Consider the following 12,892-nt stretch of genomic DNA (forward strand, 5'->3'; position numbering starts at 1 on the left):
TGGTTCGCAGTCCCCCGGAAACACCAATATATATGGGGAAAACACATGGTTTAGTTTTTATTGAAAAAACACAACAGTGGATGTACAGCAGGAGAGATGCCTGTACATCTCAACAACAGCTTGCCTTGGGGAGCCTCCTGCCCTGCCCATGTGTATGGGACAAATCAAGGGCTCTCAGGGAAGATTTCAGAGTCAACATCATGTTCCCCATCCTCTTCTGGGGGTAGAGTGGAGCAAGGAGGGGTTATAACACAAAGTGTAGTTGCTGGTTAAGCCCAGCCAGTGCGCAGAAAGCGAAATTTAATGACATGGGAGAAAGCACAGCAGGGCCATGGGTGGAACTAGAGGAGCTGACAGCCTCCCCACATGATCCCCTCTTACAGGCTGTCCTCCAGGTCTTCCTGCTGCCTGGAAAGGTTGGTGCTGTCCTGTACACAGGAGGACTTGGCAGTGTTTTTAAACAAGTGACCAAGCAGTGCTCTTCACAGAAGAGCAGCAGTCTCACTCTTCAACTTTCAGCCCACACATTTAAATTTTGATAGTGATAACAAGCATCAGGAAGGAATCCAATTGTGCAAAGCAATGCTGGTATGAGGAGGTGGGAGGTGTATTCCCACAGGCATTTGCTCAAACATCTCTTCATCTCCTCCTGGCAGCATACAAACAGACATCGACTTCTGCAAAGCTCAGCCGGGTGCAGACTCACTCCCTCCATCTCTCCTTCTCTCCATCTTTTAGGCTCAGAAGGACACAGGCTGTGGAGAGAGCTGCTGGTGACCCTGCTGGCAGATGTGGGTCTCTGAATGAGCAAAATCAAGAGCTGTAGAAATGCAGACTCACACGCCAGTTTCCAACAAGGCAGCCCCAGCCCAGGCTGTGGCACCACGACAGTGCTGGTGGGACCAGGCACCATGTTTTGCCTACCCTGACCCTCCTGAGCCAGCTCCTCTGGAAGCTGGAAAAGAAGGGTATGCTAGATAATTCCAACTGCAGCAATGCAAAGCAGGGTTGTGCCACCCAGCCAGCTCCCTGTAGAAAATGCTGTTGATACTCTCCACAAGAGATAAAATGTGTGTCTCTCCACAGCAGTTGCTGAGGCACTGCTTCCTGCTTCTCAGCACATTTGGCACTCCAGCACTTTTCAGCAAACCCAGCATTCATGGGGGGGTACCACTCAGCACCATCTCATTTTTGGGGGTGTCTGCTCATGCCACGCACGCTGCTGGGCTCCACGCCTGGCCTCGGTGCAGATCAGACACGCCAGGACCAGCCTGGGCAGGGCCCTACCTCACCCCCAGCAGCAGGCAGTGCCACCAGGACCATGCCTCCCAGACACCTCCTGCCCTAGCCGGTTTTTCAGCTATTGGGATGTAAGATAAATAAAAGGAGAAATATGGAAAAAGAGGCCCTGCCCACCGTGCTTGCCCCAGGCATGCACCCCTGCTACAGCCACTGCTTCTCACATGTGCCAGGAGCAGCCCAGCCCATTATCCAGTGGCACAGATTAACCATTAATTAATATATTTTGATTTATCTTTGGTCACATAGATCTCAAGATCTCATTTTTGAGATGTTTCTGAGATGCTTTGAGATACACCATTTTTAATGTAGAGTTGTTGCTGCTCACCTTCTAAAGAAGATGAAAGTTGTATTCCTTTTTGATGCAGACCAGGATTATCTCCTGGGATTAGGTGCTCTACACCCATGGAAACACCAGGGTAAGGGGCGTTGATTTTGAAATACATTTTCACTGCTTGTCTGCACCACAGGATGGAGATCATTATATCTGGGAAAAGGTGTTAGGTCAACCTGACAGGTTTCTTACAGCTGGCTCCAAGGAAAATTTCCCAGCCAGTTCTGCCGCTGGACTTGTCCTGCTGGACATCTCTGGCTGTGGGTGCCACACGGGGCACTCCGTGCTCGCTGGAAGGAGCTGCGGTGCCGGGAGCTGCAGGGAGCACCAGCGGGAGCTGGCTGCAGCCGCCCGTGCCAGATGCTCCCAAACCCACTCTGCTCCTGCTCCCCACCCGGTTCTGGAGCTGCAGTGAGCAGGCCGTGGGCTGGTTCGTGGTCCCAGCTGTATGGGAGTGCTTGGCCTCGTCCCAAACCCAGTGGCTGTGTGAGAAGTGGGTGTTAGAGGGGATACATTTTAATGTTTCTCTCCCTATGATGCTGTGGAGATCTGTGACCCCAGCAGAAGGAACGTGGCTGGCAGCCTGGACACGACCCCCAGGGACACCCATCCCAGGAGAAGAGGCTCCATCACAGCACAGGTCCCCACTTTACCCTTTACCCCCCAGCACCCACATCGCAGGGAACTCCACCAGGCTGAGACAAGGGGCTGCTGGAACTGCTGTATTTACAGGGCAGTATTAACTTCTGCTGTTGTTATTTACAATTTATTTACAAATAATCCCTGCAGTCACCAACAGTTGAATCTGGCAGAGTTCGACAGAACTTTATGGCAGGCTGGCAAGGCAAAGTAGACGGTTTCTCTTCTTCTCCCTTTTCAGCCCTGCCAAGGGAAGGGCTTTAGCGATTTGCCTTCCCCCGGACCACAGAGGCAGTGCCTGTTAATCACTAACCACCACGGGAGCAGAGGTGACTAACGCAAGTTCACATTCTAACACTGTTGCAGGTGTTACCCCAGTTCCCGGCTCCACGTAAGGTGTTTCCAGGGCTGAGGGCTGGTTTCCCGGCCCAGGCACCCTGCCAGAGCCGGGCAGCACGAGCCCCCGGCCCGGCTCGGGCCCGGGACAGCACAGTCGGACGAACACGGCCCGTCACAGGCGGGTTGTGTCGGGACGCGATGCGCTGCTGCTTGTCCCGTCTCAGAGCTGAGCCGAGCGCACATCAGGGACCACCTGGGGCAGCAGAGTGCCGGGCTGCCAGTGACGCGGGAAGATTTGCTGCAATGTCTCTCCTGGAGGGATGGCAGGATCAGGAGGAACGATCCTGGGGAAGGAGCCTCCAGCAGCCTCTGCCACCAGCTGCCATTGAACTTAAATTTTCACTGACGGGCTGCAGGATGCACAAACGCGGGCATTGCCCTCCTCCAGGGTGTGAAGAGAGTCCTGACAGCCCTGCCAGATGTGGCTGAGGGTTGGGCGGAGCTCTTCTGCAGACCACCTGGGACTGCTCTCCCACTTTCACCATCAGGAAATGAGACTGTTCCAGGCAGTAGCCAGGGAGTGACTGACGGGCCAGGTCAGCCCCTGACCTGCCAAGACAGCTTTCCCAGGGCATAGGGCAATTCAAGAGACAGGCTTTCCCCCTGGGATGTTTGCTCGGATCTTCCTCTCCTCCACAGACTTATCCGGGTTTAAGCAGAGTCTTCCACAGAATACTAACAGGGGGCAGCAAGGGGCCGGCTGTTCCCTTTTCAGATGAATTTGCAGCCCGGCTGCCAGAGAGGCATCTTACAAAGGGACTTTTGGCTCACTCCTGTGGATCCCTGGTTTTCAAGCCATGCAGGGGACAATGGTGCTGTTTATGCCCCAGGACCCATTTCCCAGCTCTGCCAGCCGTGGCCAAGCACCCCAGCAGCTCTGCATGAGCGTGGGTCCCGCTGCCACTGCAGTCTGGGTCCTCTAGGAGCACACACACCTTGCTTTGTGCCTCCCCTGCTCAGGGGGTGATGGCCGAAGTCTGCTTTCTCTGCTCCTGCCTCATCTTCAGAGCCAGCATCGCCCGGCGGTACAAATCTGAAAATGAGGGGAGCAGTCAGGCACTGACCAGGGACCAGCTCCATTGTCCACCTGGCAACCTGTGCTGAGTGAGGGCTGCAGGGACACCCCCGGCTCCAGCACAGTGCACTCATGTGGCCTCCCTGCATCCCACCTCACAGCAGAGGCAGCAGCATCTGCCTCCACAACAGCCCCTCCCTTGCCCTGCAGCAGCCCGTGCCCATGTCCCCACACCAAGCACCCCATGGCCAAGTGTCCCTGCACACTGCCAGCAGGCCAGAACCCTGATGCTTCAGCAAAATCTGTCTTGAGAAATACCAACCAAAGGTGCTTGAGGCCTCCTCATGCTGCTGCTCCAGAGAAGGTTCCTGTGACTTGATTTTGTTCTTGATTTTCTTCTTTTTTTTCTTTTTCATGCCCTGTGCTGGATGGAGAAATAAAAAATGTCAGGCACCATACCTGAGCAAGGATGCCTTTGTCACCAAGCCAGCTGAGAGGACTGCTGCTGGCGGGTTTGCAGTCCTCCATTGCTTCCATGCATTCTCCCGTGTGGAGATGCTCAGATGTCTCTCCTCTTCCCCTTCGGACTCCTTTGACCTGGCTCTGCACTCAGCTGATCTGCAAGCAAAGCTGATGGAGGTGGCAGGGACCAGTGGTCCAGCATTTTGCCACATCGCCAGGCCTGGCAACCTCCCTGTAGGGAGGTTCTGACATGCTGGTGCTGGCAGAGCTGGCAGCCCCCCATAGGCCCCTCTCACCTGGGTGGGGGGGTGGCCATCCTGGTGGGTACGGGCTCCTCCTGCCCGACCCTGTTGGGGAGCAGCAGCCCCCCGGCAGCCCCTGCACGGCTGTCACCCCCTACTCCCGGTCCCTCCAGCTCGTCGGCTGGGCTTGGCTGCCCCAAGCCCTTCTTCTTCACCTTCCTCTTCCTCCTCCTGGGGCCCTTAGTGCTTTCCTCCTGGGCGGGGAAAGGAGGATGAGGAGAGGGTGGCAGAGCCCCTCTTTCACCCCGTCCCACCCCGGGGGTGTCACTCACTCACCAGGGGCAGGAGGCGGCAGACGGGGCGCGCTGCCCGGTGCTCCCCGTTCTTCCCCGCGCCCTCTTCCCCGGGGGACGGCCGGTCCCTGGGGGAGAGAGCCCAGCGGGGTGAGAACGAGCGCTGCGGGGGGGAGGATGGGGACGGGGACAGGCGCCCGCGGAGCCCCGCACCCACCTGCGGGCGGGCGGGCCGGCTCGGGCGGCCCTCGGGGCGGGAGGTACCGGGGCAGCGGCCGGCAGGGCCGGGGCGGCGGCGGCGGCGCGGAGGAGCCAGCGCAGCCCCTGCAGGGTGGCGCGGGCCGGGCCGGCGGGGGGGACCCGCTTGGCGACACAGGGCTCCTGCGGGCGGGCGGGGGGATCAGCGCGGGGAGCGCCGAGCGGCGGCGGCAGCCCCGCGGGGACGGGGAGCGGGGAGCGGGGAGCGGGGAGCGGAGCCAGCCCCGCACTCACGATGCGACAGGGAGAGCGGTTCTCGTTGACCAGCCGCTCCAGGCACAGCCGCTCGATCAGCTCGCAGGGCAGCAGCGCGGCCGCCGCGTCTTGCTTGTTGGCCAGCCTGGGGCACGGGAAGAGCGGCCGTCCCCGTCACCGCGGCCCCTGGTGCCTCGCTGGGCCGCGGCGGGGGAGGCTGCGCGCTGTCTCCCGGTCTGGCTGCGATTAGGTGAAGCACTGCCCCAGCCCGTACCTGGCACTGGAGCCCCCTCCTCAGCTCCTCTCCACGGATGCTCTGATCTCCCAAGCACTGCTGGGGTCCTCATGTCCCGGCACTCCCCGACAGCTCCCTGGGCAGCACACCCCCGCTGCAGCCCACAACCCCAGCAACAGGTTCCCACTCCACCCCTCACCCTCTGCCTCAGAGGTTGCATCCCATCGACCCAGTCTTACAGCAAGAGGGGCTTTCCGGAGACATCGGGATGGCTCAGGACGCGGCTCAGGACCTTGCGGGCCTCCTCCACCCGCGCCAGGTCACCGGAGTCCAGGACAAAGAGGAGCCCGTGCGCCCCGCTGTAGTGGCTGCGCCAGGCGCTGCGGGAGCGCTGGCCCCCGGGCAGGTCCACCAGCGTCACCTCGAACCTGTCCACCCGCAGGCGGGTCTGGCCAGGCTGCGCGTCGCGCAGCGCCTCGCCGGCCAGCGCTGCGGGTGTGGAGAGGGCAGAGAGCTGCCCCGGAGCCCAGCAGCATGCCTGTGCCCTTCCTGCCCCAGCCACATCCCCACTCCCTCTTCCAGGGCTGCCTGGGACACGGCTGGTGCCCTGCACACTTCCCCAGAAGAGCGGCTGTAGTTCAGGAGTCTTGGTCCTTCGAAGCTTGGGCACTTGGTTGGAAAGGACCATAAAGCTGCTGCCTCATCTGAGGCAGGCTCTGGGGTTGTGCTGCTCCTCACCTCTCTCTATGTCCATGATGACAGAAGTTTTCCCTGCGTTGTCCAGCCCCATGACAAGGAGGGTCACCTTCCTGGGGGGCAACAACAGCAGGTGAGCATCCCAGAAAAAGGCTGTGCTCCCTGGGGAGCAGTGACTACTGCGGGCCCCCAGGAAAAGGACCTTGCCCATGGCAGCTACATTTCAGCCAGGAGAGAGGCAGGAGGGTGACACAGGTTCTGTCTGAGTTGAGGGCAAGTGCAGGGACAATCCCTGGTGCCCGGGAGAGGGTGAGGACAGGCACAAGTGCCTGGAACCACCCCAACACCATGGGACAGCCACACTGCAAAGCCTTCAAGGTGCTTCCTATGGCAAGGATTTACTCTCATATCATATAGGATTAAGCAATTATATGTACAGGTCCACATGATTCTTCCTTATATGCAGTCAATGATTACACCTTCCCTGGCAGTAAGTTTTGAGCATACACAGGTAGGGAAAGGTAGCAAGGACGATTTTATGAGCTTCTGCCTGGACTCAGGTGTTTTTCCTGTTGCTAAACAGCCCTGTCCAGTCTCCAGCAATGTGATCCACCGGAGCCACACAGACAACATTTTCTCTGCCACTGACAAGCCACTGTAGTTATTTGCAGTATCATTTTCTTCCTTAAACATACAGACCAGGCTGCATGGCAGCAGAGGTGGCACAGCTGCACCTCCAGCATTACAGCAGGTAAGGTGTCCTCTCTAGAAGGAGAGGACCATAAACCTCCTTGCAGTGCTGTTGTGGGGGAATTAACCTGGGTGTCCTGACACATGCAAACAAGGCAGGTGTTTCAGTGCATCCTTCCCAGATTTCTTGGGGAGCCGCTGACTCTGCAGAGCTGGAATCCCACTGGAACCATTCCCTGCATCTGCACCCCTGCCCAGCCTGCTCCCCTGCCTGCCAGCTCCTGCCTGCTGGGGGGCAGCGAGGACACGCTGTGCCTTGCTCAGCAGCTTGGGGACAGTTCCTGCAATGGGCACCTGTCTCACCCTGTCACCACACTGGTGCCCTCACCACTCATAAACACAAGGGTAAATATTGTCATCCCCAGGAGCCCCGGGAGTGGGCACAGGGACCTACCTGACGGGCTCCTGTATGGCCTGCAGCCACGACCAGCAGTGGGAGAAGAGGTGGAACATGGTCTGCGGCCCCGTGCAGAGGGGTGGCCTCTCTCCAGCACCTACGAAGTGAGCAGCCCAGCGTGTGCCTGTGCTTCATCCTCCTGCCTGGGCTCTCTCTTCATCCCGGGCTGTCCTGTCCCACGGCACAGCACTGCTGCCTCCTGTCTGGTGTGCACAAGCCAAGCCTGGAGACAAAATCCGTCCTTCTGGGCAGTACCCCACGGGCACGGACCTGCCAGCCAGACCCTGCTCTCACAGCCCCTCACATCACAGGGGTGCGAGTCAGTCTCTCACCTGCTCATCCCCACTGCACAGCCTCTGCTCACATGCCCTTTGCATAGCAGCTGCTTAAATCTAATCTGGATTTAAATTACTTACTCCTGCAGGCTCCTTAATCCTGGTGGGTCGGCCCAGGCCAGCGGCTGCTGGGACACGGTGTGTTGTGGGACTGCCTGCCACGCTGGGTGACACGGCACTGCCTCATCCACCCCACTGCAGCCTCGTGGTGCTGGCAGCCTTGTGTCTCCATCCCTGGCGAGAATGGCTTGTGGTGGGGACACTGCCTGACAGCCCACATGGGCTGAGTTAGTGACTTTTCTAAGGAATGGCGTCTCTGGCTTCTTGCTGCCTGATCCCTGAGGGGATGTTTCCCTGCAGCCCCTCCAAGGAGCATCCCCTTCATGGTGTGCACAGCTCTGCTGCTCACCCAGGGTCCCCTCTGATCTGGGCTGGGGGACATCACTGCTCACTGCTTGTGTTTTGCGCCCTAACATGGCACTGCCTGAGTGGCAGCAGGTCCTGTGCTGCTTGGGGTAGAAACAGCAGCCAGCCCCAGCAGGAGCCTGGCTGGGAGCAGGGAAGTGGTGGGGACCTTCAGACCACAGGGCAAGGAGTGGAGGAAAAAAAGCCCCAGCTCCTTGATCTTCAGCTCCGAAACTCTTATCTTGCTTCTCAGATTTCCTGCTTCTTTTCCCAGCCAGAGCTGCCCTCCCTGGCTTGCTGCCACTGATGGGTGTGGAGGAGAAGTCACACAGGGATGTCTGAGCTGCAGGAGCTCTGGTGGGGGGGAAGTGGGGTCCAGAGGGACAAAGACATGAGATCCTTCAAAGGCCAAAACAGGGAGCCTGCTGGCTCACCTCAGTCCGTGATAAACTACCCAGCACCAGCAACACTGCCTCGACCAGCTGAGCACCAGCCACGGGCCAAAGATGCTGAGATACTGTCCTGGCCCCAGGGGTTCAAGCCCAGATGGGCATGGCCCCATGCCCTTCTCTCCAGCCCCACACACTGTTGGGAAACTCGGCACCCATCCTGGGCAAGGGAGCTGCCCCAGATCTGTGCCATGGGCAGGGAGCCATGCATGGCTAATGGCTGATGAAATTCCTGTTCTGATACCACAGTCACATGCCCTATTTGAGGTGACTGGTCGCCCCTGTGCTGCTGATGGTGGGGCAGTGGCTGCACTTCCCTGTGCCCAGCCTGATGGCCTTTCCCATTCTGTCCCGTGCCTGTGCCAGCAGCCTGCTGGGAGCAGCGGCAGTGGCAGGTTCACACACAGCATGGGGCTGGGATGCTTTTTGCAGAATTAGCTGTATGAGGGCTGAAATGATTTGCTCCAAGTGTCAGCTCTTGCCTCTGTGTTTAGGGGTGGCACTGTGAGTGGACAGCCCGGCAGGGATGGGAAGGGGCATGACTACAGGTGCTATAAATAGGGAAGCGCCATGTGCCAGGCAGCCCTGGAGGCAGTGGCTCATCTTCCTGAGGGGCAGCAGGGTCTGGTCTCCCTCTGGCACCAATGGATTTCCAGAGATCTCTGAGCACTTGTGATGCCACTGCTTTTAAAACAAGTGTCAAAAATCCCTGCTCAGACCAGTGCTGGAGACAGAAAAACCCGCCCAGGAGCCTGAGGCAACTGCAGGTCATGCCTCCCAATGCATGCACACCAGGATCAACAGCCAGGAAAACCACAAAATCCATCCCGAACCTGGTGAAACCCACACAGCTCCGGAGAGATGGCACAAGGGCCAAGCCCACACTGACGTGCATTCTGCTGGGCCTGCGATCAGGTTACGAGTGGGTAGCCGGCCCTCTGCCCACACAGCCAGCCAGCCGGAGTGCAGCCGGACACCCTCCGCCAGGGCCACTGGGGCTCCCCAGGCGGTGCCAGCAGGGACCCGCAGCAGCCATTCTCGTTTCCTTGGTGACTGTTGCCAGGTGAGAAACTCTAAGGCAGAATTTATTATCTTGGCAGATAAATGAAGATGTTCCTCACCAGAACTATAACCAGGCTGTGCCCTGGCACGGTGCTGGGCTGGACCCTCTAGTGCTGCCAGGAGCCCCTGAGGGAGGGCTATGCCCGGGGCGCCGGGGCTGCCTGCTCCTGGCATCGCTTCCCGGAAGGCAGCACGTGCTTTGGGGCTATTTCTGCCCGCTGGAGTGCCGCAGGAGAGGGAATGAGGAGAAACCACAGGGACCACGGAGAAGCGCAGATGGCCGCGGGCTGGCGGGCTGCCCTGCCTTGGCTTCACTAGACCCCGTGAGTACGTGCCCCAGCCGGCATCGGGCACACTGGGAACCCCACCTAGCACCCCTGGGGCAAGCAGCAGAGTGGGGGGGACGGCCGGGGAGCTTGGATGTGGGGAATGATGGTTCACGAGGGAACACAGTGGGCAGAGCTATAGGGGCTGCCTGCAGCCTTGAGAGCCCTGAGCTGAGGTGACACCAAAGCCAAGGGGATGGCAAAGACCGAAAAGTCCTGGCAGAAGTATTAGCAAGCTGTTCTGCTTTGCTTGGAACCTCATTGACTCTGCCCGAAAAGGGATCTGTGGTGGGCAAGGACGCACACAGACTTTGAGGAGAGACTCTTCTCTCTATTTAACGTGTCATATGACAGCACACTGAGGTGGTAGATATGCAGACAGCCGCATTGTCCCTTTAAATCCCAGCACAGCGCTGGTGGATAACGATAACCCCGGATCACACCAGCTCCCAAATCCCAAGAGCTAATTACAGGCAAACGCCCCGGAGTCAGGCTGGGAACACGGGATATTTACAGCCTGTGACACCGAGACCTGTTGGTGAGGAATTGGGGCACCGCAGCGGCTTGCTGGAATGGCACTGGGGAGAGGGGATGGCTTGCACCCTACTGCCATGAACCATTGTGGGCAACCATTCCCCGAGCTCTTTTGGGTAAGGGAGATTGTTTTTTCCAGAGTGTTCTTTGCTCCCCCACACTGGCACCATCACCCTACGTTGGATGCAGAAGCAGGCAGGAAGCATGCAGGGAGCTGTTTGCTTTTCACCCAGTTCTGGCAGCGTGCTTCCCAGCCAAAGCATACACAAATTTCTGGGAGAGGCTTGGATCTGAGTGCTCTGTTTGCTCTGCTCCCTGCTGCAAGACAAGCTGCCACCTTGTTTCTCGCACCGTGCACACGGCTCTGGGAAGCCCCTGCGGTGGCTACAAGCCCTGTCCAGGCTCCTACAGTGGTTTTGTTGAGAGCATTGTGGTGCTCCTGCTGCTTTCCTGCACGGGGGATAGGGGAGCATAAACTATTCCTCCCACCTGCCAGGATGCCCAGGGCACACGCAGGCGCAGCCTGGCTGGGTTAGCACTGTGTATACTCTTACAGCAGGTGGGGCTGGGGGAATCGCTTAATTAAAGGTAATTTTAACCCTTCCTGCCTGGTTTAGTGTTACAGCATCACCTGCTGCCTGTGCTGGGGCTGCAGCCAAGGAGGCATGACTTCAAAATGTGTAATTATTGCAAAGACCTATAAATGCACCCAAAGGTAACTCTGCTTTCTTGTTAAAGAATTGAAGCCATGAGGCAGCACTGACATGGCCTTTGCTTTGCCTGCAAGCATCCTGGCCCTGGCAGCACGGAGCTCCATGCCCAGATCCCAGTGGGCTCAGCACAGCCTCCAGTGAGATTTAGAGGGATGAGGTCCTCAGCACAGATACCAGGTTCTCTCCCAGCAGGTTCAGAGTGAAGCTGGATGAGGAACTGGAGCGGTAAAAGCAGTCGCATGATGAAGCAAATGGAATAAATATTTCCCCAACCAGAAACTATTCCACAGACTGCTGGGGCAGGAAAAAATACAGCTGAGTTACTGTGAAAGCAATGCACCATCCAAACTGTTTAGGCTGTGGAAACCAGTCATTTGCAAAGCTATTTCCAAACTAAGTAAAAAATTCCCAGCTCACAGATTCCTGGGAACCTCCCAGCCCTGCCGGTAGGGCAGCGTGGCTGCACTGAGGGGACACGGCTGTGTCCCGTCTCACATACCCGTCAAGCTGGGGGACGCTTTGTGATTTCCACTTCATCCAGCACATGGGGTTGATCAACACATCCCCACTGTCGCTGCGTGTGGCACCAGCTGAATGTTTAATCCCCAGCACAGACTGTGCTCCTGAGGAGGTTTCAGCCCTGAAGTCAGGGAGCTTGGCCATCCCCACACCCCGAGCAGCTGCTCCACCTCTGTGTGCAGGGCTATATTTGGGAAGGCGGCAGCGTGCTCTCGGCATGTCCCAGCGAGCGCTCTGGGAGCGGTGTCTGCTCTGGGTCCTAGAGAGGAGAGCTTGGGGAGCAGGCTGGCAGCTCTCTCCACCTGGGCTCTTTAAGGGTCTGGCTCAGAGCTCCCTGTCTTTTCCAAACAGTTTTCTCTTCTCCTTTTACAGGAGCTGAGCTGCCAGGCAGGCAGGCATGTGTAAAGCAGACGGGGCTATTTTGAGTGAGAGCTGGTGAGGAAGCTTGCTCCCACCCCCCCCCACACAAATGCCCTGGCACACCCAAGGGGCTGGAAAAGCTGCACAGCAAACCCTGCGGTTTCACACAGTGGGTGGCCACTGCTCTTTGTGCAACGTGTGTTGTGTGAACACTGGGATTAAAAAAAAAAAAAAGAAGGCCGGGATTAAGAAATTCATGAAGTTGGGATGCTCTCCAGGGCAGGGCAGGCACTTGTAGCCACAGGAAAATTGACATCTGCACGTGGTAGTGAGACTCAAGCTGGTGCCTTGGGCATCCCCAATGATCCTCGTGGGTCCCTACCTGCTCAGGAGATTCTCTGATTCTGTGATTCCATAACACTTCACATCCACCAGCCCAGGGGCTGTTCTGCTCCTGGGAGGTTCCAGAGTGAAGGCCAGTCAGCAGCCACCAGCTCTGCTGGTCCAGGATGCAGCCACTGCAGAGTGGGGACACCTGGGTAGGATGTCCCCAGCACCTGGGCTGTCCCTGCTGGCCTGTGGCAGCTCTGGGTCAGGCAGTTTCTCTGTGACAGGGGTGTCCCAGGGCACCTGTGCAGCCCCAGCTGTGCTGGGCTCGCAGGCAGAGGCGCGGGCACTGAGTTGGCAGGGACAGGGAGTGGCAGGCAGTGGGACAGGAGCTCTGGCTGGTGCTATCTGTGACCCACATCACTTTTATGGTCTGTCTGCTGTTTACAGCACTGAGCTGTGAACAGGTGGGGTCAGGCTGTAGAGGTGACTCACAGCGTGAACAGCTCACTGCCTCTCTGTGCTTGGGACAGAAAATGGGATAATAACTGGTGTGGAAAATGCTGTGAGGTTTTGTCTCTCCATTCCTCTTGACGGCTTCTGGGGCTTATGGATACAGGACTGAAATTCTTGCTTGCTTAAACAATT

At 58.1% G+C, this 12,892-nt stretch overlaps 1 protein-coding gene across 4 annotated transcripts; it reads right to left on the minus strand.

The window, feature by feature from the left end:
• Positions 1–2,340: 2,340 nt before the first annotated feature.
• ARL13A (ADP ribosylation factor like GTPase 13A) lies at positions 2,341–7,540 on the minus strand. Of its 4 annotated transcripts, none has more exons than XM_039572360.1 (8): positions 7,212–7,540; positions 6,110–6,180; positions 5,611–6,040; positions 5,176–5,281; positions 4,727–4,811; positions 4,445–4,644; positions 4,009–4,110; positions 2,341–3,704 (listed from the first exon to the last, which is right to left on the minus strand). In XM_039572360.1, the coding sequence occupies exons 1-6, from the start codon at positions 7,268–7,270 to the stop codon at positions 4,631–4,633; spliced, it is 765 nt and encodes a 254-aa protein (XP_039428294.1). In that variant the 5' UTR covers positions 7,271–7,540; the 3' UTR covers positions 2,341–3,704; positions 4,009–4,110; positions 4,445–4,630. The 4 variants fall into 4 exon arrangements, with proteins under 4 accessions (XP_039428294.1, XP_039428295.1, XP_039428293.1 ...); XM_039572361.1 differs by having other exon boundaries at positions 2,341–3,454; positions 3,607–3,704; positions 4,009–4,644; XM_039572359.1 differs by having other exon boundaries at positions 4,009–4,644.
• Positions 7,541–12,892: the final 5,352 nt, after the last annotated feature.

This window comes from Corvus cornix, chromosome 4A (assembly GCF_000738735.6).
Source record: "Corvus cornix cornix isolate S_Up_H32 chromosome 4A, ASM73873v5, whole genome shotgun sequence".
NCBI lineage: Eukaryota > Metazoa > Chordata > Aves > Passeriformes > Corvidae > Corvus > Corvus cornix.